Source organism: Pogona vitticeps, chromosome 1 (assembly GCF_051106095.1).
Source record: "Pogona vitticeps strain Pit_001003342236 chromosome 1, PviZW2.1, whole genome shotgun sequence".
Taxonomy (NCBI): Eukaryota; Metazoa; Chordata; class Lepidosauria; order Squamata; family Agamidae; genus Pogona; species Pogona vitticeps.
Window position 1 is genome coordinate 158,693,296 of NC_135783.1, and position 27,874 is coordinate 158,721,169.

At 41.7% G+C, this 27,874-nt stretch overlaps 1 protein-coding gene across 1 annotated transcript; it reads right to left on the reverse strand.

Annotated features, from left to right (window-relative positions):
- Positions 1-3,374: 3,374 nt before the first annotated feature.
- SLC1A4 (solute carrier family 1 member 4) lies at positions 3,375-27,874 on the reverse strand. Its single transcript, XM_020803349.3, has 9 exons — positions 27,040-27,874; positions 19,585-19,627; positions 17,379-17,441; positions 15,372-15,431; positions 10,725-10,891; positions 6,723-6,956; positions 5,533-5,727; positions 4,720-4,854; positions 3,375-3,937 (listed from the first exon to the last, which is right to left on the reverse strand). Exons 1-9 carry the CDS (start codon positions 27,588-27,590, stop codon positions 3,697-3,699), a joined length of 1,689 nt encoding a protein of 562 aa, XP_020659008.3. The 5' UTR covers positions 27,591-27,874; the 3' UTR covers positions 3,375-3,696.

Below are 27,874 nucleotides of genomic sequence, written 5' to 3' on the forward strand. Positions count from 1 at the left end.
GAATAATGTGTACCTTTCTGATTACCATATACCACAAAAATATGGCAACATTAGGGGGGGAAATGAAAAGGGCAGCCCAGATCATCTGGGGTGGTGGTGGTACAACTCCTGTTAGGAAAAGTTACAAATTTTGGGCCTTTTATTTTTGGAATAAGGTGGAGGCATGTTAACAAGTGCCAAAAACTACAACATGTTTCTCATCCTCTTATAATACTATAACCTAGAGTTATTCTGTGGAGCTGAATGGTCTGAGAGTCAGGAAAGAAAAGGAAAAAAGGAAAAATAAAGAAAAATAAAGAAAAGAAAAATAAAGAAAAATAAAGAAAAGAAAAGAAAAGAAAAGAAAAGAAAGAAAGAAAGAAAGAAAGAAAGAAAGAAAGAAAGAAAGAAAGAAAGAAAGAAAGAAAGAAAGAAAGAAAGAAAGAAAGAAAGAAAGAAAGAAAGGGGAGGGGGTCTTCTCATGAAATGTACTATGGAATTTGCTAATACAACCTTCAATGATGGCCACTAACTTTAATGGCTTTAAAGGAGGATTAAATAAAGTCATGGAGGGTAAGGCTATCACAATGGTTATAATCATGAAGGCTGTTATCTCCAGTATGAGAAGGTGTATACATAAGTGTAGTACTTGCTGGAGAAAAACACTGGAAGGAAGCCATTACCTCACACGTTTAGTTGGCTACCCTAAGAAAACCAAGGTCAGGCTAGAGTGGCCTTTGGGCTAAGCTATCAAAGCTGTTAAGCTCTTATAAGCTTCAAAACATACACACCAGTAACAGACACTTAGGTACAGTGGACCCTCTACTTAAGGAATTAATCTGTATTGGAATGGTGGCTGCAAGTCGAAAAGTCTGTAAGTCGAATCTCCATTGACCTACAATGCACTGAAAACCGATTAATCCCATAACCAGTGGTTTTTATTCTATTTTTATTCCATTTTGGTTTTTTTCTGGTCTGTAAGTCAATTCTGTGGCTGCAAGTCGAATCTAAATTTTGCAGCCAGAGAAGTCTGTAACTCGAAAAGTCTGTAAGTCGAGCCGTCTGTAAGTCGAGGGTCCACTGTAACTACTTATGGTTTGTTATTCTCTAGACTATAACAATGTACTAATTAATAGAGGTAAAGAGGGGTCAACCTCCCTCACTTATACCATCACCAACTCAGAGCACCTGGGTAAGGTACTTTAAAACTGGGGAAAGGGTGTAGAGAGACTGCTATACTGGCTTCTCCAACATGTGCCTCCAATTCAAGGAACCAAGGCCCCAAAGTGACATTTTAAAATTTTTTTAAGTGTCTATTTTTGCCCTTATTGATTGTGAAGAGAGAGGTTCTTGTAACTGTTCTTTCCAAAGCTGCTACTTTGAAATTAGTGTCTGGAAAAATAAAATATATCCTTGGGGAAAAAAATCACTAAATTTGCAAGCACCTAAAGGGAAAATATAATTTGGACTTCTAGGGAAAATAATTTTTCTCAACATTTGAACCATTCAGTTTCTCTGAGGAAAGTGTGAAGAACCATTGTGAGACTATTTGCTAATTAGGCCTTATATAAGATAGTGGATTGTTCTCTGTAAGCTCATTCATGTAATTTTAATATGTGACCTGAGATATGACCAAACCAAGATCCAAATTGGTGCCAGAAACAAGGAACGTCACTCTGCCTTTTGCTGCAATATGTTCCACTGAATGCACTGATCTGTAGCGCCTGAAATTTCTGTATGTCTATCATTTGTCTGTCATATGTCTGTCACTGTGAACCTGGTAACCAAGCCAGATGACCCGAATGACCCGAACTTCCGAGTACTTACCTCTCTCTTTTTCTGATAATCTGCAGTCAGAAAATTAAGCAAGGGAGAGGTGCAACCTTGTACTTAATGATTATCTAACTGAAAAACAGTGGGATTGCCCACATATTCTCATTTTTGCAAGAAAAGGAACAAGCAGAACAAATAGGACTTGCTTAACTGGCCAGACTGCTAAAGGTACAGCGGTGCATTAATTTTTCACTCAGGTAACCAAGTATGTATTTGCCCACTGGACACAAAGAGAAAGTTGTATCGGCATCACATCTCAAAATGTGATGATTAAACCCTATGCAGGAAAAGACTGCATGGGTTGAAGACTGTATGAATATTTATATTTTTTTCTCAAATCGGCACAGAAAAAATAAATATAGTTCACTCCTTCTAGGAATAAAAGACTTTTAGAGAGTAAATATCCTCCAACGTGCCATCTAATTTTCAGTCCTGATGGACAGGGCTCCACCTCTCTCTCTCTCTCTCTCTCTCTCTTTCAACTTCTCCTCTGCATATGTGCATGACTCCATGCCCCCCCCCCCTCTGTGCATGATTCTGTCATGACCGGAACCAAAGAAGTTGCACAGAGGAGGAGGAAAGCTGTGCGGAGGGAGGTGGAGTTGCGCACATGTGCGCAGCAGCACACTTAGAGGGATCCTTCGTATTCATCTTTCTACATGTACCCCAGAGCAAAGAGTAAGCACTTTACCAGTGACAAGCTATTCTATGAAAAAGACTGGATTGCGGGTGGTGAAATTCTGTATTCTTAAAGGCTGAGGGCCTGATTTATAAAGAACAATAACCTAAGGCATCATTAACAAGCATGAAAGGAAATCTGAGGGCATCTTCAATGGAAACTTCTGTCAGCTCTTGTTTCAACTGGGTTTGTAGCAGGAAGCAATGCTAAGCAATTGTCCCGAGCGCTCATTCATGTCACAAGTACATCTCCTCTGCATGAACAAATGGCATTAACAGAATGAATTGAGGCTCACAGGCAAATTGTATGTTATACGGAATTATTGTTTTAGAATTTGCCACATGAATGTCATTATGACCATTTTTGCACAATAAGAAGCACAGATTTAGCTTCTTTCTTATGTGGGCCATCTAGCCCTTCCCCTAAAATGCCCCAGTTTTCATTATACACAATTGCTCTATATTGTGGGGAGGGATAGGGAAAATATGGAAATTACACCTTGTACAATAATTTGGAGTAACAGCCATGCCCATCAGAGGTGCTTGGTTCAATTTCATTCTGATTCTTTAAGAAGTTCCATTTTACTGATTTTTTTCAGGTACAATTAGTTGGAAGAGCAATAGGAGTATGATTTTTATACCCCTTAATCTATGGTCTTTAATCAAGATAACCTGCCCTTCATGGACAAGATATCTTTCGAAATGCAATGAAGTAGGCCTAATACAATTGTTGGAGAAAACTCCATTTTTTAAACCTATATAACTCACAAGAACACAGTGACTTCACTTAATACTGTATGTTCTAACTTCTGTAATCTACTCTTTCAGATTATTTCAGCAAAGAAAAAAGCCTTTCTGAAATACATTTCAGTCAAATCAGTAGCTGTGTGGTACCAACTTTATACTCATACAAGTAAATGCAAAACATTACTATCTTACCACAATAGATACCATACTCAAAAGGGGAGAGGGAGACACAACACACACACACACACACACACACACACACACACACACACACACACACACACACACATTCTTGCACATACCTAGTAGTCTGTGGCTGGCTACCACTCTGTTCTGCACTACCAGAGTGGAAAAGGGATATACCTGCTTGACCCTACATGGCTGAATAGTCCATTCACAGTCAAAGAAGCAACCTTCAAAATGCAACATGTCAGCAGAATGTCCCCCTCTTTTTCTCCTTCATAGGACTGACTCTTTTGATTCCAGCTCTTGAGTGCTAGATGGTGGAGTGGTGACAGCTTGGCTCTTGTGCGTGACCAGTGGTGACGTTTCACCCTCAGCCTTGGTGTTTGGAACAGCTTCTACCTGGACTTCACTGAGTTCAGCCTCTTTCTCCTTTGTGGCTTTTTCATTCAGATAATGAAGGATACCAGCTCCAAAGGCATCCCCTTCTACATTCACAACTGTGGTGGTCCGGTCCCTGGTCAATAGAGAAAGCATACAAGTGTGCTTGACAGGGTTTTTCATACAGATAAAACTGATCTCTCGAGCTTAAAAAGGCTACCTGCTCCCACAGACTGTGAAGTAGTCTTTGTAAGATGACAGGGTGTGTCCCAACAAATGGAACAGGGCTACTACTCATAAAAGCAAACAAACATGCTGAGTTCCTCCAAGCAGACTCAGGTGAGGAACAACTCTTGCATCACCCAAACTAATCCTCTGTCTTGGTTGCATATACCTTCCTGAACCATACTGTGAGAGACTTTCCTGCCTTTTGGCATATACTTGCATATGTGGGTTAATCCATATATACAGATATGGCTCATGAAGTGCAGTGAACAACTAACTCCACCTCCCGAGCTGCTATTTTGCATCTTCCTCCCCGATCCATCTCCAAGCCACTACTTTATACTTGATTCCAGCTAGTGAATTTTAGCATTCTGCTAAAATATTAAAAAATGTACATTGATGGCTGAAGCCTGCCCATACCTGAAACTGTGCCTTCACATCTAGTTTGCTTCTCTTTCATAGGGCGGTGTTGAGCTGATGTAGAATCTAAAATTTAAGTATATTTATTCCAGTTCTTTCTCGTGACTTAAGTTCTACCCTCTGTTGCTTCCATATTGTTTCTTGATTTTGCTACCCTTTTGAACTGCACATTGTCTTTATATTAAAAGATCATAACAAAGTTAATTCCACTAATCACCTCCAATACCCTCACAATGATGTACTCCCAGTTACATACAGATATGTGCTACTTACACAATCCAGTCCACTGCCAATATGAGGGAAATATCATTGGTGGGAAGTCCAATGGCCTCCAAGATAATAGCTATGGTTAGAACCCCTCCAGCTGGGATTCCAGCAGCTCCCACACTAGATGCAGTTGCAGTCACACTGGCAATGGGAAAGAATACAGGTTACTTTTAATGCTGAAGTTACGCATTGCGAGTGACGAGGGAGATGCAAATGCCTGTCATTTCCATGGACGTTTCCTCCTTCCCACACATTGGTATCACATGTTTGAAAAACATGTTACAATTTATGGAATTTTATGCAAAAATAAATCTTATTAGTCTTAAAAGTGGCAGAAACTGTTAGCATTTTTTTGTTTTGTTATTTGGATGCATGCTGAAACAGACTAACATGGGCTAGCTCTTTGAAACCAACTGGTAAGGAGGTATCCTATTTTGTAATGCACATTCAAGTCATTGTCACTACCAATAAGCTTAATCATACACATCAGGTTCCCCATTTCACATTGTCTTTGTAATTTGATAACACAAACCTTTCCGTACATCACCTAATGCAGGTCAAAATCATTACTATGCACTGCATGCAAGCCTAGACTTATCTACTCAGATGTAAGTACCACTGGGTTCAACAGCACTTATTTGCAAAGAAATATATATACAGTATATTTAAGGAAGGCACGAAAGAGTCAGCTGAAAGACAACAAACAGCTGCTTCTCTCTAGTGTACTGCATGGCTAGACTTTTCTTTCTGCATGTGCGGTAAACCAAGTGAGCATTGCATTTGGCTATGACAGAAAAGTTGGCTTGAATTATAACTTACAGAATGGTAAAGATCTGCCCAATATTGAGTTTATAGTTGTTAAGCTGAGCAATAAAGACTGCAGCTATACACTGGAAAATAGCAGCTCCGTCCATATTTACAGTAGCTCCAATAGGCAGAATAAATCTGCTAATTCGTTTGTCCACTCCATTGTTATCTTCAATGCATTTGATCATTGATGGAAGAGTTGCAGAACTAGATGAAGACAGAAGTAGAAGATCAACAGGTACAGCAGTGTCCTGTATTACCTTGAAGCATAACCATCCTAACAGCCAGTTCTCTTGATGAGTCTAAAACCCTAAACGTATTGTGCAACAGTCCAGATATTTTCTGTTCCAGGACACAATCATGCTGAAATAAGTTCTACAGTTTTCATTTCCAAAAGATACATACAAATCTTTTGAGAAAAAACATAAGGGTGGTCCACTATATCTTTTTTATTATTTCTCCTTCAGTGCTATTTTTATTCATTTCAAGGCTATATTTCTAAGGATCTAAGTTGCAATGCTTAACTGTCAGAAATTTCTGCTCTCTTGAACTGCACATCTCCCTTCAAGAATGGTTCATGATTGGGGCAGGGAACCCCATAATCACAGAGTCAGGCACACACACCCCATCCTGGTTCACGAACCTACCTATCCTCCACTTAAACTAATACTCTTTGGCAATTTAAAATCTTAGCCCTCAAGTGCTGATAGTCATACATTAGGGACCCACCACAGAGTCTTCTAACAGCCTGCCTTGCATTTTGAGAACTCTAAAATCAGATCACCATAAGTGCCCCTTTTTTAGACAGAAAAGCTATAAAGAGATCTAAGAAGATCACAAGCCTAGAATTTTTCGCCTAAGGACATTCTGAGATGGCTGAAAAGGCACATATCTGATCACACTATAAAGGGTCACTATAATGGAAGTGAAGTGGCCTTTTGTCTGCTAGGGAATTGTTCCAGCTTGGCCCTAAAAAGTAGAAGTCCTACAGCTCAACCAAAAAGATCCAGTTTGGGCCTGGTTCTGGGTCAGATTGGGACACATTTCACCATGTGTGCTATATGATCCTTGGGAAATAGATAGCCACCAGCCCACTTTGCAAGTAGCCCAATTGAAATCTATTTCCCTATGTGACCACATCCTCAATTAGAATAACACGAACTCAGTTTCAGAAATAACAGCAACAGCAAACATCCACTAACCTGGAGCAAGTAGCGAAGGCTGTTGTCAGTGGAGTTATGAGTCCTAATAGAAAAGTGAAAGGGTTTTTGCGTGTCACTGCAAAATAGATAAGTGGTAAAATGATCCCTCCATGAATAATATGGCCCAGAATTGAAGCAAAGATGTATTTCCCAAGGCTTGTCACCAGCAGGATAATATCATCCATTTCCACGATCTTGCTTCCAACAAGAAACATAATGCCAAGAGGTATGTACCTGTGTGTAGAAGTTAGTATTAAACTTTCGGATGCTGAAGAAGTAGGTATATCATAAGGTATATCATGAATGGTTGGGAAAAAATCTATATTTTTCAATAATACTATAGGAAGGGTTGAGGAAAAAGAACACATCACAGATTGTCCAAGGTTTGCAAAAGGTCCATGATTCCATCTTTGGCATTTACAGAGGAGAAAAGAAATTCACTCAAAAAGCTTGAAAATTATTGCCACTCATCATAATGGACAGTTATTAGGCTTAGATTATTTGACCAGGTTCCAGTTGGCTTCCTGTCTTCCTAAACATGATTTGGGAATGGAATGTAACGGTGCGGTTGTTTCAAATCCCAAAAGTTTAGCGTAATTGTTTGACCCCGTGGCCTACAGTAAGCTCACCTTTTTATAAAACACCAATTAGGATTTCAAAAGAGAAGATTCTAAATGCCATCAATTAGCAAAGCACTATTAAGAAGAACTTATCTTCATTTGAGAATTACATCAAGTAATATGCTCATAATCTACAAAGAGGTGGATTATATGGTGACTGATTCATTTGGAGTGCTGGTCTTCTAATGACTCAGGGGAACATAGCATACCAGTTTACACATAGGAGTATAAACGTTAAATTGCTCTAAAACAAAACTTTTATTATGGGCACCAACATGCGGTTCTAGATTCCAACAAAACTTTCAAATAATGTTTTCCACTGTGAATAGTTCTGATCAACATTTTTCTCCTGCCCTCCCCTCTTCTGCTGTTTTTTAAAATAGCAATTTAGTGTTTCAGAAATGTCAGGAAATTCATGGCAGGTTCTCTGTACTATGTCAATGTCACAGCTTTCAGCTGGTTCCAATGAAAATATGGTACTCATTAAGGAGAAAGATGAGTGACACTCTCTAAAGGTGCCATCCCTGAAAGAGGTGAAGGGGATGGCATGTCGGAATAGGGCCTTCTCGGTTGTTGCCCCCCAACTTTGGAACACCCTCCCTAGAGAGATCCGCCTGGCTCCGACACTCTTGGCCTTTCGGCGCCAGGCAAAGACCTTTCTGTTCACCCAGCATTTTAATTAATTAATTTTAATGTTTTAATGTTTTAAGAAATATTTTAATATATGGTATTTTATACTGTCTCTTAAAATGTTTTTAATGTTTTTAAGTTTTAATGTTGTACGCCGCCCAGAAGCCACTGGCAATGGTGCGGCTAAAATTTTTTGTAAATAAATAAATAAATAAATAAATAAATAAATAAATAAATAAATAAATAAATAAATAAATAAATAAATAAATAAATAAATAAATAAATAAAATGAGGAATTTCAAGTAAGAATTGATGGTATGTGGGAAGTTCTGCGTCCACTTTCCCTTCCCACTCTGAAAGACTGAGGTTGTCATTTGCAGCCACATCCTTCAAAAAGGCAGCAGCAGCAGCAGTCCAATGAAGTGTTAGCTTGCTTGCTGCCCAAATGCATCAACTGCAGGGATCACCATCCAGGAACCATTCCAGGTCTGTGGAGGTGCCGCCTGAGATACCTGGGAGTGCTTCCCATCTGCCCATATCAAGGAACAAAAAGGTCAGAGATATGAAACCAGCACACTGCAAAATGTTCAGGCTTCCCAAGGGACCTGAAGGGATCTCAGCAGCCATCTGAAGGTTTGCTTCTGTGGAGTCTCTTGGGAAGATATAACTATAAGATGTATGTGATGGATCTGATGTGACCAATTATCTCCTCCACCAATTCTACATGTAAAGTTGGCAGAAAGGAGCTTGAAAGGCAGATCACACATTAAGACAAATGCATCTTTTCTCCTGTTACAAGTTATCTCTCCAGGCATGCAAATCTTTCAGAGCCCGAGGAATCAGATGTTAAAACAAAGTCACATCTATCCTGCCCTGGCCCCAAGAACTGCAAAACAAAAGCAGGGTAATTTGCTAAATGTAGATTAAAGCAAGCCCCTGTTAGAATGAACAGACCATCTTTCTCTTTTGAGGGAGCTCTGATTATAAAGACAGGTTAACTACAGTGCCTACTTCTGCTGTGACTCGGTGTCTTCAAAGTACTAGATTATTTATCACACAAGAACTTCATTTTAGGTAGCAGCAGGCCAACAAATAGTAATGTCACCTGCTGCTGCTGCTGTGTGACTACTGGCCAGCAGGTCTTCTTGGTAAACACTTGGGCATATGTAAATTATGGCTAGTAGCCTAAATGTACTTATTAGGGAGTAAATGCCACTGAATTCAAAACAACAATTGAGTGAACATGTTTAGGCTTGCACATTAATACTTTAAGTTACAAAAAGAATGAAAACAACTGCATTAGAGCATGCATGTGCAAGGGGTTTTTAATGAATGAAAGTTAATGTTCCAGACTGTGAAATCACAGTAATTATTAACAAATAGTTCAATTTTTTTTAAAAAAAATCCCTATTGCTTTCCTTTAAAATGTAAAATTCAGAATATTCTCTTTTTCACTCTTAGCACCATCAGATTAATGATGGTAGAATAGCCATTGCTCCTGAACTTTCTACTTTTGGTCAAGAAAATATATGCTTACACAGCGGATGCTCTTCTCTGTCCACAGGGGGATTTTCATGGTAGCCTTTGGCCTTAGGGACCCACACCCCTAAAGAACACCAAGTGGTACCTTTTGTTTGCCTGTAACCCATAGAAATTTGTCCTTAAATCACCAATAAACATTACAGTAGTCTTTGTGACTGTGTGGTTTCCCTCACCCTGTCAATGAAGATGTCAAGACCCTAATGCACTCCCGACATTCTAATTAGAGATTAAGATCAAGTTTAGATTTACATCCTCCACATCCTTTTAATAGCCATTACTAAGTAAAAACACAAGGGATAACATGATGTTTATGTCTCATAATGGGACCCTAGGCAACAGCAGATTCTCTGGAAGACATTAGTACCTCCAGATAAAAAGAGAAGCATGACTACATCTGATCTTCTTGAACTGTTTCAGGCTTCATTCCTACCACATGAAAATATATCCAGGTACACAATGTACCAACGCTCCTTTAAGATTCTTCATGGCTTTTCTCAAGTAACCCCCTAACTAGCACTTATTTGTTCTAGAAAAATGGGGATACAGGGAGGATACATGGTATATAGGGAATATACAGTAAATGCAAACACATTTGCCAATGATCGTTTGTGGGCAAGGCTTGTGTTCAAAATTCGGCTTGTGTTAAGAATTTCCTTTTCCTGTCAATCCACGATGGGCCCCACCTCAAGTGTAAAAATGGAATGTGTTCTTTATGCAGTTTGTCATCTTCCAACCTCTGCCCATTAACAGGTGTCAACTCTGCATCCAGCAAAAATGTTTTCAGCTTGAAGAAAGCTTTAAGACTGTTCAGGGCCTTTAGGAAGTAAATCATGTAATGTCTTGGAAGTGGTTCCTAATGAACTACATTGTCTATCATCCCTTCTCCCTAAATAAAGCCCCTTAATGTGGAACCTGGGATTTGATTGTGTATTATTGACCACGTGAGATTTTTATTCCTCTACATGACTGATTGTGTGTTCCTGATACACACTTGACTAAAGAGTATTAAAAGGCAGATAGACTGATCTTGCCTGGTTGTGACTGCGAAGCCAACCTGTTCATTTTATGTCAGGTAACAAAAAAACCAAATACTTTAAATTCCCGTTTGTTCAGAATTTAGTATTGAGCTGAGAAATGGTATCAATACATGAGGGAACAGCCCATTGATTGTGGTTTCTCCCCCTCAACACTTTTTCTGAAGAATACTCACCACATAATCCAAGACACCAAGACCATGGTTGCCTCATTGAAAGAATTAAAGAAGCGGATCAGTTCTTCCCCTTCAGGACCAAGTTTTTTCAATGCTACTCCCAAAACCAGAGCAAAGAGAACTAGCCCCAGGATATTCATTCCTTCAGTTTCAGTGCCAACAGGGAACTGTGGAATAAAAACATTTTTTTAAAAAAATAGTAAGTTATCTTTTAAAGCGACTTAGCACCTTGCTGCTCTTAAAAGTGGCAGAGTACAGAATGGATGAAAACAACATGCAAAATATAGCACAAACTCTGGAGCAGAGTTTTTAAATAGCCTGGCTGCAGAAACGTAAACGCTTCAAAAGAAAGGATGGTTTTCAGAAGATTTTCTGAGAATGAAGTCGGTGGCTCTTCCATCATCCTAAATTAAGAGTCAGAATTTCCATGATGTTTTAACTGTACTATACCTTGGATGCTTCCACTGGAAGACAGGAAGGGGAGATGGTTCAAAATAACTGACTTATTCATATAACAGGGTAATTGCTTTCATCAAAATAATTGAATCTCTTCTGAATGCTTTTCTATAGACTGTGTATGCTAAGAATGACCTCCACCACTTTTTTTTTTTGGAGGGAAAAGGGAGAATTACTGAATGTAACATATAGGCATTAAATATTGTGGGGGCAGGCAGAAGGATTATGAGTAGTGATTCCAGGAGACAACCAACAAATAAAGGTCCACAGGGAAAAATTTGGGAGAAGATGAGCTGACTGTCCATGGCAAAATCACAGACACTGGGGGGCAGATGCCCCCTATGCCGAGTCTCAGGGAGACTTCAGACCTTTAGTGAATTCATCTCAAAAGGCAGCCACACAGTGTTTCAACAATGCTTCAGCAGGAGGCCTGCAGGAAGCAAAGGAGACGGCCAACAGACCCAGGCCCAGAATGAATGTCGGTGGCCTACATCTGAATAAACACTGAAAGAATCAGGCTACGTAGATATTTTGATCTCTTGTTTAAAAGAAAATAATCACAGAAATCATGAAGTCTTATCGCACTGCAAGAGAAGCACGCAACACATTCTTCATACTTCAGACATAATTAAACAAACTAGAAAAAGGAAAGGGATCAAAAGAGCTTAAGCCTCCCATATAATAGGCTTGTGACTAAAATACGATGCCACCCCACAGAGCTTTAGTTAACTCCAAAGTTTAATTTCTTCTGTAAAGGAGAAACCTACATATTGGGGCACGCAGCCATTATTTGTGGTTACTCCAATGCTTCACCTCTATCCCAGCATATGCAAAAGATTTGAAGAGGGGAGGATTCCACCTTTCGCTTTGTCCCACCAAGATTTTTTTTTGTTCTTTCTGACCATCATTTGACAAGAACACTGTAATGCTTCCATCCCAAGAAAAGAAAAATATTAACTAAAAGAGAATGACCAAAGGGGACATTGATAACCATCAGACTGAAACATTCAGTGTTCTGTGCAATGTGTTTTCCCTACTCTGACATAATTTAACATTTAAAAATAGTATGTTTCCGTTCTGCACTTACCGAGGCTGGTCCAAAACATGTAGGGGAATGGAATCAGAAGGCCCTAAACTGCATCCCTCCTTTCTATTTCTTAGTACAGAGCATAGTCCTCTAGAAAGCATTGCTGCACAACACTTCATAACATAAATGGGAGTAACACCAAACTCTAGAATAATCAATAGGCACATTCAGGTTCTGGAAATGAAACTGGCCATTTGGTACAACAACACCAGTTTTTGCAGTGAGACAGGGGTATTTTTGTTGTTGATTCTGTTGTGCTGGAACACCACAAGGTTGGAAGGCTTCTATCCAAGCTAACAGAAACAACACAAGAGTTGACGTGGCTTAATTCTGCATTGGAATACATGCAACCATGGAAGCTAGCGACCTCAAGTTCTTGGGGGCATTATATCCACTCCTCTTTTAGACTGACCTCAAGTTCTTGGGGGCATTATATCCACTCCTCTTTTAGACTGAGCATCAAAGGTGCAATCCAAAGTGCTGAACTAGGGTTTTTTGGGGGGGAGGGAAGGAAGAGATCCAACACTGTGGAGTCCCACAAAGTTTGGATTAAAAAACTGGAGTAGATTCACTGACTCCTGATGAAATCCAGGTCAGCAGCTTTAGCATGCATGTATCTAGATAAATCTAGATAGCAGGGGCTATGAGGAGTACTCTCCCAAAGCCAAAACCAAACATTGAATGGCTAGAAAAGAAAACTGTCCAAAAGCAGCAGGAGCCAGCCAGATGTCCGAGGGAACCTAAGAAATATTACACTGGCTTTCCAGGGAAAATACAGAGTTCTGGCATTCCAGAGTGCTGTCCAGAGTTAAAATGAGAGAAGGGCACATTGTTAAGTGTCCAAAAGGTACATTGAAATCTTATGAGAGAAAATAAAAAGAAGGAGGTGCTTCCAAAGTATATGTATGCTTCAAGGATGAACCCAACCTTCTACATATTGTTCTTGCCCTTTGCAGCACAGTGTCCTCACAAGTACTGCCAACCTGAAAAGTTAAGCAGCCTGCTCAACCCTTGTCTTCTTTCTCTTCATCCATTTATGCATAGATCTTTCCTCCCTCCTTCCAAAACAACAGTGAAAATGCTGACTCAAATGCCCAAGAGACAATAAATTTGTATGAAACAAAGCTCCAATAGATGTCTATTAAGGCATATCTTAGAGGTGTTGAGGACATCCATGTTAGCAAGATAAGCCACACAGCTTGCAAAGTGCCCTTGGGCCAGCAACTCTCTCCCAGACTAACCTACTTGACAGGACTGGTGTCATGATAACAGTAGGGAGAAGGAAAGAAAGCCATGTATGCCACCTTGAATTCACTGGAGGGAAGGTAGGATAGATATAAATGTAGCTGATAGGTAAAGAATAAAGAAAATAAAAGGCAGTATGCCACCTTGGGTCCTTTTGGGGAGGAAAGTGGCACAGAAATGTTTTAAATAAATAAAAGCAACTGTTTAGGAGCCAGAAACAAGGTAGGATGATGAAAGCGGGGCTGACTATCACCCCAAACTGGAAGGCACCACTAACTGATTTGTGGGCAATTACTGTCTCTCCCACCAGTTCTCCACAACTTATACCATCTTGTTGTGAAGGTCTGGCTCACATAAAGTTTGTGATGGCAGAGGGACCCAAATAGCTGCAGGGGGAAAGGAGGTTGGGAAATTTGCCTTCTTTGAACCTCTTTCCACATGCTTCAGATCCAAACTATTGATCCTCCCAGACGCATAGCGACAGGTCTTAAGTACACTAATCTCAGTAGGTTTTGGGTGGTCAGCAAGATGATATGTCAATGACATTAATGCCATATCTCTAAAGAACCTCCATGTGGAATTAAGTATCCACTGAATTCCATGAGGACTTGCTCACTTTTCAGTATAGTATGTGCATCAGATAAGCATTTAAGTATTTACAGTAGAAACCTCATTCGACTGTATTTGCTTAATTCCTATATAAAAATTATTTCATGAGGAGAGAAGGAAATGATAATAAATTCCTACTTTATTTGGAATAAAGAGGGATGCTGTTTTACTGCGTCTTAGAGAACAGCAGAGAAGTCTTGCCCTGTTTCTTGAACTATGCCAATTGCCCAGAAAAAGGTCATTCCTTTTTCAACTACCCCCTTCAGAAGAAGGCAATATGTTTACAATAATGCGTCTGCAATATATTGTTCCTAACACATAGGAGATATAGAGGGCACATATACATATACCTATAGACAACCAGAATGCAGTTATTCACTTTCAAAATGTTGCAGCATAGCTCTTGGATCAAACATCTTAACCCCTCACCTTGCCAAGTAAACCAAAACGATGTTTTGAAATGAAATGTTAACCATTAACCCATTCTAGAAACAGTTCTATTGAAAAAAAGGATTCCAAGTCTATATTTACATGTGATTTTTTTTTGCGAGGGGGGGAGAATATATTTAGAAAAGTACACTTGCAGAAAATGTTTCAAGTGCACATTTAAAAGTAGATTTATCAGCAGATTTTTTTAAAAAAGTGTTCAAGCTGAAATGGGATTGAACAGACTGTGTGGGTAAACATGACCAAGAGATGCAGGTAGGAAACAAAAAGAACAGAATCTTGTGGCACCCTGAAGATATGTAAGTTTTATAGGGTATAAGCTTTCTTAAACTGTAGCCTGCTTCTTCATATGCAGTTGAAGACCATGGATGTACCTGTGAAATAAAACCTGTAAAGTCTTCAAGGCACCACAAGACAATCTTCTGTTGTTTTGTTCTACCTTCACACTTGAAAAAATCTGGAATAATCTGAATTTAACCATTCCTACCCAAGGGCACCACTTTAGCCACAGCAACTAATAAGGGTCTCAGTCCTCCTGCTTCTGTGGATGTGCAAGAGCAAATGGCTAAAGATAAGGAGACTCCTGTCCCAAGGGGAGAAAGTGGCAAGCGAGGCCTTAGACCGCTGAAGGAAGGGTGCCCAGATGCTATTCCCCTGCATTTATGTTTATCATTCGATCTAAACAGCAATCCTTGGAAGCACTTTAGTAAACACCACACGTACTTCAAAGATGAAACAAAGATCTAATTCTAACATAAAGTTTAGTATGCAGACTTTAAGATTAAAACCTAATCACCACTTACCTTTTCAACAGTAGCATTTCCAAGGTCAGCATTTATTGTCGCCTTATAATCCGTGACATACTGTTAATGGAAAAAAGAATATTTGGATAAAGTAACTTTATATGTCATTAGACATATACAAATTAATTATCATTACACAGTGGCAAACGTACACCTGGGGCTTCTTATATTTAATCTGGGGAACTGTCGTACCCGTGGTGCAGTCATCCAGATACTGTAAGGACATCAGATTTTGCTTCCACAAAACATTACTTAGGCTAAACCACATTTTCTACGAATGAAAGGATAAAGGTTTTGCAAGGCATTTTTCTGCTGTGTATAATTTTTCTGCTGTGTATAATTTCAAAACAGATATTTCTGAACATTCCCTGAGCTTGTGACCCAATGTGGAAATAAGTACCATGGAAGAAAATGGGATTTACTTTTGGGTAAACAACATACATACATCTGTTTGTACGTATGCTTTGGTTCCATCATTAATCCAAATGGAGACTGTAACCAAGATCTGGAAAGGTAACTGTGAAGGAACTAGTGCAGATCCTTAAATGTAAGCATGTGTTACTGGAAACCAAAGCCAAGCTGATCCACACTATGGTACTGCTAATTACTTTGTATGGATGTGAAGGATAGACAATAAACGAGCTAGCAGGAAAGAATTTATTCGTTTGAAATATGGCATTGGAGATAGATTTTCTGGAGCCACTTTGGGTCCCTTGTTGGGAGAAATGCGGCATATAAATAAAAGTAATAATAACAATTAGACATGGAGATGAATTTTAAAAATGGATCGCGATATTCATAAAAATTGCTGATTTGTTAAGTATTTGTCCCTTCATATTCATCATTTCCAGAGACCCGTGATGAATATGAAGGGATGAATATTTCCCAATTTTTATTCGTCCCCGATAGGAAGAAAGGGAAGGCTAGCCATCTTTCTCTTCCTATGGCCTTCCCATCACTTGACCGGCAGGTCAATAGGCACCCACCCAGCCCCACAGCCACCCACCCACATAGCCTATCCCTGCCCCCTTCCCCTCCCTTCCTTAGCCGCTGCTGCCATCCACCATTGCCCAGCACCGCCATCATCTACTGCTGCCCACTGCCACCACCATCCATCACTGCCCACTGCAGTGGCCTCCACAGCCATGACCTGTCATAAGACAGGGATCCCCACCCCCTAGTCTGCAGCCTGGTGCCGCTCCATGGCCTTGGCAGGACCAGGCTGCAAAGACAGATCTCCCACCCACCCCTCCGCATTCGCACATTCCCCCACACATGCACGGCCTGCCCACCCGCACACATGGGTGCCCCGCCCCTGTGTGCGTGCCCTGCTCACTGGCAGCAGTGGCAGTGGCAGCGGTGCAGACTCTAACAGCCAAGGTGGGGAGGTGACAGGAGTAGTGGGAAGGAGGCGGGGGGGCTGGCTTTCGGGGTAGAAGGGTCAGCTTTTATTTTTAGACAGCCAGAGGCTTTTTTAAAAACAAACCCAACAAACCAATGAATACATTCATGTTTCATTGGTTCATGGGGAGGAGATTCATGCTTCGTGCTTCATCAACTTTGACGGATCATTTTCACCAAAATGGTGATTTGTCCCCATCTCTAATAATAATATAACTTAAAATGACTGGAAAAGACAATAATGCTAGGAAAACAGGAAAGCACTAAGAAAAGAAAAAGACCAAATTTTAAATTTTTAAAATTTTATTTAATTTATATCCCGCCTATCTAGTCGCGATGGACTACTCTAGGCGGCCAGGACTACTCTAGATAGTTTGACTCAATAAAGGAAGCCATGGCCTTTAGTTTTCAAGACATGAGCAACCTGTTCATGCGAGGGAGGTATTCATTTATAGGATTGCCATCGGTCAGAAAAAATGTGATAGTATAGGACAACATACATAAATATACAGCATCAAACTGTAAGACTGCTTTAATACATATTATGAGAGGAAGATATAACTTCCAGTACTACTGTGCAAATGATATGATTAACACATTGCTTACCTTCTCAATGGTAACATTTCCAATAGTTGCATTTCTTACTATTGCTTTATAGTCAGTGGCATACTAGAAAAGAAAAAGAGTGTTTTGATTCTGATGAGCTATTAGATAAGTGCAGACTTTTTATTTTTAAAAATCAGCAAAATTGCAACAAAGAATAATCAAGCAAACAACACAATTAACAACATGCCACAATCTGTATAATAATGCAATTATTATACGGATAAGAGCTCAGTCAACAACAATACACTGTGAGGACAAAAAAGAACTCCGAAGACATGCTTCCAAAATTTCAGCTGATAGCACGATACATAGGTATATTATTCTGTAGTTTATAAACTTGTATCTGGAGTTCCTGATATGTAATCTAGGAAACTACCACACATACCAATAAGATGGGACAGATCAGATCTCAAACAAGACAAGTGGGAGAAAAAGCTATACAGTCCTTTCTACATAATAAAGCTCCTCTTCCACAAAGCAGCCTTAAATTTTGTACAACTATTAATGTCATATTTTTAATATAAAATATTTGCATGGAAAGTAATTATACAGAAGTGCTGCCAAAGAGTTGCTTCTCTAGGGAGCATTTTGGTAGGAAGGGAAAAGAACAAAGCCAGGTCATCATATAGTTGAGCTCACATTGTGCTTTTTTTCTGTCAATAGAACAGGCTGGGAACTCCCAGTAAAATGTTATCCTGTCCAAATAGTGCAAAGTTTGCAGACGTTTCTCCCCAAATACATTTATAACTTCATTTTAAAGCCACTTTTCAGCACTTTCAGAAACGGAGGCCAGACTCATACAGTTGGACAGAGAAAGTAAAGATTTGCTAAAAGTTCATTACTGAAAATGAGAATGTACAAAGAGACACCACTGTCCAGGGATGGGGACTTGAGCTACGAGGTTCGCTGTCATGTCGGACTCAAGTCACAATGGTGACTCGATTCAGTTTTTTTTCCCAATGACTCAGACTTGACTTGTGACTCGGAACCCACTAACCCTCTCCTTTTTTGCGGGGAGCGGGGAGCTTGTTTTTAACAGGGACTTGGACTTGGGGCCTGGGTCTTGGGACTTGTTACCAAAGACTTGGACTTGGGACTTGGTACCAAAGACTTGGGACTCAGACCCAAAGACTTGCAAACATCCCTGCCACTGTCAACTATCTTGTGAACTAGTACATGGCAGGAACTAGCTCCCACTGAACTCAGTGTATCCTGACAAACGTACACGTGTTTAAGTGTGTTTAAGGCACATACGTACATTTAAACAAGTAAATTAAGAAGTCATTCTCTTAAACATGCATTCATGTTCAAGGGTGTTTTAATCTCATCTGAGTAAACTGCTTGCTGGAAAACAATTTACACCTTATCTGCTTATTTTCTTTTAAAACACTCTGATGTCACAAGCATATATTTCTGCTATGGTACCTGTGCTAAACCAAGAAGGACTACATAAGCCAAGCAAGAATATGTTTTGAATTTGAAGAAACTCCTAGCTTTCATCAAATTATTTTTGGAAAAACTGACAAATGTGAATGGAAAACTGCTAGATCAAGAGCCCCATAAGAGCGTAAAACCTAGGAACTTTTCTTTTGTAATCCATGGGAGTGCACCAGAGCTATTGACTGATTGAATGCAGCCTATTGATCAGATAGCATGGGGCAACTAATTACTGTATAGACATAATACATCCTAGTTACCTAAACCCATCATACTTCCCCCCTACTAATATATTAATTTTACATTCTTATAAATCTAAATCGATAAATCTTGAAAGCCCCTCAACGCATATAGCATTGGATGAATAGAACTAGTGCAGTGGTTCAGCCATGGTTCCCCAGATGTTCTTGGACAAAAACTTCCGGAAGCCTTCACCACTACCTGTGCTGGCTAGGATTTCTGGGAGTTGTAGTCTAGGAACCTCGGGGGACCCAAGATTGGAACCACTAGTCTAGTGAACTACAGTTCAGGCTAGTTCTCCTGATGTTGCCGAAGTGCAGTTCTCATCATGACTTACCACTAGCTATACTGGCTAGGGCTAAAGGGAACAGTTCAACAACAGCTGGAGAGCTGCAAGCTACTCAAACCTGCATTAGTTCTACAATACAATCAGGGGTTTGTTTGTTTTTTGGTTATACATATTATAGACAGAAAGATCAATCTAAAATCTCAACTTCAAGCAAGAAAGCAGAAATAATATGAACGTTACCGATCGAAATGCTGCAGCAATGAGGTTTGATGGAAATAAATTCCTGCAAAAAGCCAAACACACATACACAAAACAGAGATTAGGATTTGACTACAGCTTATAAACTCAATTATTTCTTTTCAAATTAAAACTATATTATGCCTCTGGTAAGATTAAAGCATTAAGGCATTAATGAGGCGAAATGCCATACAACCAACTTTCTACATCAATGTTTTTCAGCCTGAGCAGACACGCTTGCTATCAGAGAACATGTGGTGTAGAATGTACATGTTAATTGCAGCTTTCTTTGCAACTGTTCTCTCCAACTGTCATGTCCCACTTTTCACATATACTTCTTTAAAGTGGAATACTTGTTTCTTTCCCAGAACATGAACTTTGACTAATCTTCAGACTCCTGCATTTCATAAGGAACGAAAGATAATCTGGAGTGTAAATAAGATGTTCTAGATATATCTGGCTCCTCAGTACCAAATCCGACAACTTGTAAGGAGAAGAGTATCATTTAAAAACATTGAAAGAAACCTAACAGCAAAGCTATGCCAATGAAATAAGTTTTCATTTCTCTTGTTCCTGTTATATATGCCGCCCAATCCCTTCCAACTTATGTCGACCCTACAGATGAGTGGATTCCAAAAGGTTTGCAATCTTAACAGCCCTGATCAGGTGTTATCAATTCAAGGCGGCTCTTTCTTTTCACTTAGACACCCTGTTGATTCTGGAATCTTCATAGACAATAGAAATATACAATTGGGAATTGATGGGACAATCATTCCCATTACTTAGGGCATGCACCACAATGGCTAAAAATAAAAAAAGCAGTTTCCCACCAGAGAGTCTCAGAGCAAATCCTATGCTTGTAATCCTGGAACCTCTGGAGCAATTACCTTATCCTGAATCCTGTGGAACATCCACATCTTATGCATTTCCAGAGAGAAACACTGGCGAGTGTACATGATGACTACATTTATTGCAGTACATTGTTCTGGTTTTTTGTCACTTCTGTGGACAATGAGGCATTCCAGTGTAGAAAAACTCACCCCAGGTGGAGTTCCTTTTGGAAGGAGAGAAGGGAGTGTGTTTGCCAATGTATAGCTCAGGCATTGGAGGGGGCATAACTTCAATTCCTTGTCACATCCCTTGTCTCCTGTCAGATACTCAGAGATGGAAAGACAATCTCAAAGTGCTATTAGCTTGCAGAGTCCCCAAACTCAACATTCTCCCCAAAAGTGGCAGCAGTGGGAGGCACAAAGGAGGGAAAACATGCCATGTCCAGACTGTCCTGGGAAACCCCATGGGATGAGCCCATTCTGACCGAAGATGAGACAAAACCCGCGCAAGAAAGTATAGGAACCACAGGTGGTCTGGGTTTTCCACCTTCCCCAGTAAGGTCAGCTGCAGATGTACCCGATAGATCGGGCGTTCCACAGAGGTGGAGTTACAAAGACTTGAGTTCTATCCCTGTGCAATTAGAGGGGGATTTGTTGTGGTTCAATGAGAAAGGGAAAGGCACAACATCCCTGAAGCAAGAGACAGAGTTTGTTGTTAATGCTGAATTGAACAAGTTGTCAAAGAATACGGGATTCTTGTTAAAAACTTCTGGCATCTCTGAGTCATCCATCCAGCAAGATCCAGATAAGAGAGAAAAGGTAATTATACCAGATCATAGCCACACACATTAGTTCTTTCCAAATATGCCTTTGTATGAAATGCTCTGTTGTATTGCTTTAGGAGCTTCACGGTACCGTGGTTAAACTGCAGTAATGCAATCAAGCCTCTGCTCACAGCCTGAGTTTGATTCCAACAGGCTCAGATAGCCACCTCAAAGTAGACTCAGCCTTCCATCCTTCCGAGGTCAGTAAATGGAGTACCCAGCTTAAGAGGGGCAGGGAGATGTGTAGACCATCATTAAATAATAAACTGCCCAGAGAGTGGTTTAATGGGGCAGTACATAAGCAGCACACTTTGCTTTACATTGCTTTAAGTTATAAGACAAAGGATGCAAGTGTCCTGGATCTTGAACTGGAAGAAAGAAAGGCTGTTCTTTAGTTATCCCTCTGCCATGGAGGCAGCCTGAGTCCTGCAAAATACATGCCCAACACACACACCTCCAGTTCAGTGCATACAATCCAGATTTCACAAAGAGAACAGGTGTGTGTCAGAAAATTTGCCTGCAGTGTAGAACAAACAACTCTAGTTTGTCACCAAAGGCATTAAACAGAAAAGCTGTGATATACAGTCCCACAGTGGTGGGAATGTAAGACTGGAAACCTATTGTAGTCAAAAGAAAGCAACCCAGAAGGCCTGCTGTGACAAAAGGAGGAGCCATCATCTGTGCTACGGATCAGCTGTTTGGCCTTCAGTTTCCTATTCAACTCACACTGCATGAACTTTCTCACAGTCATTGAGATATGCCAAAGGACACAGTCATCTAAAGAGGTACTTCTGTCAGTGTCCATGAGCAATTCTGTTTTTGTTTTTTTTTTACCTTTGTGTATTGGAAATGAACACACAGATCAGCAGCAACATCATGTGTGATCAAATCAATTTTGACTTATGGTGACCCTTTTTAGGGTTTCCTAGAAAAGAGTGCACAGAAGTGGTTTACCATTCCCTTCTTCTGGGGGTGCCTTGCAACTGTGCAGCTTGCTGAAGACCACACGGGCTGGCTCTACTTGCAGGAGGCACAAACTCCCAACCTTGGGCTCTGCAACTGAAACCGCTGAGCTATCCAGCCAGTACACACTCATATATGTGTGTATATGTGTGTATTTGTATGCACACAGTACAGTCTGCATACAAATACACACCTATACACACAAAATACAGTGTGTGTGTGTGTATTTGTATGCACACATACAAATACACACCTATACACACACTGCATTTTGCAGATTTGTTCAAGATAATTTTGGTTACATCAACTCTGAAGGTGTTTGGAAGCCTAAAGCAGTGGGGTCAGCATGTGCCTATCTGCACCCCATTTTTTCACATGAGACGTAGCAAGCTATTCTAGCAAAGTGCTATTCGTCGCTGGTCTGATTTCTTGTTATTCAAGGCATTTATCAGTCACCTGTCTCTGCATGTACCCAAATCAACAAACATAAAATATATCACGTAAGTAAAAGCTAATCTTAAGGTCACATCTGCTACGTGATGTGACCATATGCCTCTTCAACTGGAAAAGAGAGGCAAATATTGTAATGCACTACGTTGCTCCTACTTGAAGCAAGAACAGAGGAGTAAAAGGATGGGCCACTGGGGGCACATGATCCGTGGGCAGTATCTACAGGGCAGTATCACATGAAACATCAAGGGTCTCTTGCTTCTTCTCTCTTTTTCTCTGGGCTTCTGGGCAAGTTGAGAGATGGGTGGATGCTTCTTTAAAGCCCGCTCTGCTCCAGCCTTGTGAAAACATTCTGAAGAACAAAGCATTGCTTAGAATTCACATGTCCTGGTCTGCCCCTTTGTTGTATCAGAGGCACGTAAAAATGTCAAGAACAATCCTGTCAAAACATCCACTGCTGGTCACATTAGATGGAAAGGATTAAAGGGCCCTGCCCATGACTCGGCTTAACAGGGAGTGACTCAGTGAACTGAGTCAAGGCTTCTGGTCCTCCAAATTTTGCTCTGTGGGAAACACGATTCCCAGGAACAGTTACTTGCTAGGAGGGGGCCTGTGTAGCGGGACAGCCACTTTGCACAAAGATGGTTCCCACTACCTTCCCCAGAGCACTTCTCACCATGACCTCAGTGCACATGAGGATGGGTCTGGCACACGGTGCCATCCAGACTGAATGTGAAGGAAATGAAAGCTACATTAAACTACAAGAATGGAGGCCTCATCCAAACTGGGTAAAATGGATGCCAGACTGCAACAACATGGGCTAAGGCACCACTAAATGGCATTCCAACATCTTTCAGATGTTTTAGACTGTAGTTCTCAATATCCCCGGTTATTGGCCATCTTCTTCGTAACCAAAGCCAGTGGTACTCGGTTCAGTACGGTAAATGGAGCATGACCTAACTACTAGCGTCGGTTACTCCCACTCCTGCTCGCCTCCCTTCCTCCAGTCAGTATGTGGGCACTCACTCATTTCCCTGTCTTTCTGTGCCTGCACATATGAGTGAGTGCATCTATCTGTATGTGAATGTCTCTCTGCATGTGTGTATGATTACCCACTATTGCTCCTGACCCTGGCTGCTGGCACTCCCAGCTCTGCTCACCACTGGCTACTCTGCCTTCTCCCTCACCAACGACAGCAGTTGGGGGGGGGGGGGGGCTGGACTAGGGCCACAGCACTAGGATAGGCCAAACATTTCTACTGTTCCCCTAACTTAAATTTTCCCCTCCCCAAAGCTGTAATTAACTTTGTATACAGAATGGAGACCCATCTCTTCCTTGCCCTGTGGCCCAAAGCAGCTCTAATAGGGCTACTCAAGGTAAAGAAATTTGGCATGGAGGTTCTAGCTGATGTTTTCTCTCTGCACCCCAAACCCAAAAGAATTAGGAGGTCCAGTCATACCTCTCTCATGTCAGCTTTATCTCTATGGCAACTGGGAAGTAACATAACTGGAGCAGCTGCAAGGCACTGTTTGAAAGATAAAGTCTTCTGCACCCTAGACTGCCACAACAAAGATAAGGAAAACTCCATATACAAAATATGTTTGATTTGCAGTTTCTAACAAGTACTTTTGGTTAGAAGCTGGCAAATGACCCTTGTAAATTCCATGCTTCAGCACTACAGAGCTAAGCCAGTCTATTTAGTTTCTGGGCATGTTGTAAACAAGGAGTGAGTAACTGTAGCCCTCAAGATATTTGATAATAACAAAAACAAAACAAAACAAAAAACAAAGACAAAAACCTTGTGGCACCTTAAAGACTAACCTCTGTATTTTAATGTGAGTTTTCGTGGACAAGTTCACTCTTCAGGCCTCTTCCAGATATTGTTGGGCTACAGTTCCCGTAATGTCTCATTAGTACCTATTCTATTCTATGGCTAATAGGTATTGCAGTGCAGCAGCATACAGATGGCCACCATTGCTCACCCTGCTAGAAAGCTATCTGTCCAGAGCTGCCCAGAGGGCGGGTGGAGCTGGGCAAGATGTAATGTTTCAGGGGCCACCACTGCTGGACACCATTACGGAGTATTCTGTTTTGGCCACACCTCATCTGGAACACTGGATCTAGATCTGGCAGAGTTTAACGATCTCAACACGTTGGAATGTGTCCAGGAAGATGACCAAGATGGGAAATCATCTGGAAACCAAGCCCTATGAAGAACTGTTAAAGGCGTTAGATACATTTTGTCTAAAAAAGAGAAGGCAAGCAGGCAATATGATACCATTTTTTAAACATTTGAGAGACTGACATGTGGAAGATGGACTAATCTTATTTTCTGCAACTCCGCAGGATAGAACCGAAACCAATGTATTCAAAGTATAAGAAAAAAAAGATTTTGACTGAACATTAAGAATAACTTCCTGGCCATAAGAGCTGTTTGATGATGGAATGGACTACCTTGGAAAGTGGAGGACTTTCCTCCAATAGAGGTTTTTGAAGAGAGGTTGGATGAATATCCAGGATGCTTTAGCTGTGAATTTCCTGTTTCACTGGGGATGGAACTCGATAACGTTTCGTGTCCCTTCCAGTTCTACAATGATTCTAAACAGCTTAAAATAATGAAAACTCTATTGCTTTATACCCGAACATTTCCCGAACTTAAAGTGAAGGGTCGTTAATAATACTGGGGGTTTTTTTAGTACAGTAACTTTCCTTCTCAGCAAAATTGGACTGTGCACTTTTGAATGAATTCATTCACACTAGCTGTTCTGCTGCCTGTTGACATTTTCAATCATTTTGGAAAATGAGCTAGAAAATACAGCCTGCTCAAAATGCAGCCGTAGTTATCCAAATACATAATGCGTTTAGCCATAGACAGATGTTCCTTTGACGTTCATAGAATTTTGTTTTTCTTTCAAAGCTTGTTGTAACTACAAATCCACTCATGCCCATGTAGTGAAGGTATCTGCTGTTAGTGGGGATGCATTCCTGAAGACCTGCAGCTCCTGAAACCATTTTAATGTGATCCCTGAATGGAAAGCAATCCACAAAAATTGATAAGGAGGTATTGACCTGATCAATTGACTGAATGAAAGACTGCTGGTAACCCCATGGAAGAGCAGCAAGTACACTTTAAGTGTTTTATAAAAATAAAGTGAAGATATTTTAAAAAGAGAGATAGAGAAATAACACTTTAAAGACGAATGGATATATTTTGCACGTTCTTGGCTCATGAACGGAAGTTTTATCCTTGACTAAAAAGCTTGCCAAGTTTAGCTCTGTCTATCCATACTGAAACAGAGGCGGGGGGGGGGGAATGAATGAAACGGACAGGGTACAAGCCTGTGTAAAATTCTGAATTTATACAAGATACACGGGCCAAGACCATTTATATGTGAATGGTCCTTGTGCTTGCCTGCCTCACTGTATATCTATACCAGCATTGCCAGGGGTGTCTCTGTGTCTACATAGATAAGTTCCACAGAGTTGGTGAACTCAGCTGTTCCAAGTTCTTCCCACAGTATATTTGGTATAGTCGCTAAGGGTGCCACAGGTCGGCTGCTTCTGGCAACAGGCTAGCCTAGCTCCACCTCTTGAGTCACTGTTCTTAAAATCAGTGCTGTTACCTTCATTCCCTTTTGTCAGTCGCTGTGGGCTTTCCCATCCTGCACTGAGCACCTTTCTAGAATCAGACAGAGAAACCCTTTCAGTTCTCTTATTCCGTAATTGGATACTTAGGCTTTAGGAACGGTTCCTAGTCCATCCGCAGCACCTCTCTCTAAGGATGAAAACGGGAATGTGTCCATTCCACACTTTGCACAAACTGGAGAGATCTCAGGGTTGGACGGCCAGGTATATCGTGCACACTTGACATGTCTGGTGGGCACAAACCTCAAGTATATCTGGACCAGAGGTTGGGAACATAAATACAAACGTTCAGAAAAATGAATACAATGGCATACTGAAGCCCTCTCTAACCGAACCGCAGAAGGATGGTGCTGCAGCTCTTGCATCATTCCCCTCCCCTGCTCATTGACAGATGGCATCAGCACAACATCATTCTTGCCGCTGAAGAAGTAGACCCGAAGTCTGTCGAAAGCTTATGCCGAATAAAACTTACTAGTCTTCAAGACTGCAAGACAAGGTGTTGCTTTTGCTCCAACAGAGAAACACAGCTTTCTCCCCGGAAATCATACTCGTTACTCTGTAAAGTAACTTTCCCGGGGGTTCGTAGAGGCAACTTATTTGATAGAAGGGTCGGGTTCCGTTTTGCGAATCCTCCCCGAGACCCACCGCCCACTCCAACCAGAACCCGGGCATCATCTGAGGCGTTCGCTGCTTCTGCTTCCTCGGGTTCAGGACCCGGAGGGGGCCAAGCCAGCCCAACCCCTTACCTGAGGAGGTCCAGGAAAGAGTCCACGGTCTCTTTATTGGTGGGCACCTCGCCCCCAAAACCCAAGTCGTTCTTGTTGAGGGCCCCGGCGCCCACCCCGGGGTTGATGATGAAGCTCAAGGCGATCGCCAGGGCCGCGGCGATCAAGGTGGTGACCAAGAAATAGGCGAGGGCGATGCCGCCCAGTTTGCCCAGCGACCGGGTGTCCAGGCTAGCCGCCCCGGAGACCAGGCTGCACACCACCAGCGGCAGGATGATCATCTTGAGCATCCGGAGCAGCATCTCCCCCGGGAAGGCCAGGTAGGTGACCTGAGCCGGCGTGAGGTGCAGGCGCCTCACCAGGGCGCCCAGGGCCACGCCGGCCAGCACCCCCGACACGGTCAGGATCACCAGGCAGTTGCGCTGCAGGAACCGCCCGAAGCCCCGCAGGCGGAAGAGCCTCAAGCGGGGCCGCTCGACCCCTTCGCCGCCGCCGCCTCCTCCTCCAGCCTCGAAGCCGGACACCACCGCGGGCTCCAGGTAGCCATTCCGGCTCTCGCCGGGCTTCTCCATGCCGGCCGGGGCCCGGCGCGACGAAGGACCGGGAAGGAGCTTGCCCGGCGGCGGCAGCGGCGGCGGCGGGAGCTGGTGGGCTAGCGCGCCCTCGCTCGCGTTCCTCGGAGCCGAGCAGGAGGAGCAGCCGGGCGCTGTGCCCTCCGGGTGTGGGTGCCTTTTAAGCGCGGCCGGCAGGCAGGCAGGCAGGCACGCTGGCCGGCTCCTAGGGAGGGAAAGCTTGGACAGCGCTCCCACCTCACCGCTCACCCGCCGAGGCTGATGCAAGGCGAGGGGAGTCTGGG

Coding starts and splice junctions, on each gene's coding strand:
- SLC1A4 (XM_020803349.3), bottom strand. CDS start 27,590: ATGGAGAAGCCCGGCGAGAGCCGGAATGGCTACCTGGAGCCCGCGGTG. Junction 19,628..27,039: donor TCTTTCCTGGACCTCCTCAG/GTAAGGGGTTGG, acceptor GGCTTTTTGCAG/GAATTTATTTCCATCAAACC. Junction 5,728..6,722: donor GCCTTCGCTACTTGCTCCAG/GTTAGTGGATGT, acceptor GTCTTCATCTAG/TTCTGCAACTCTTCCATCAA.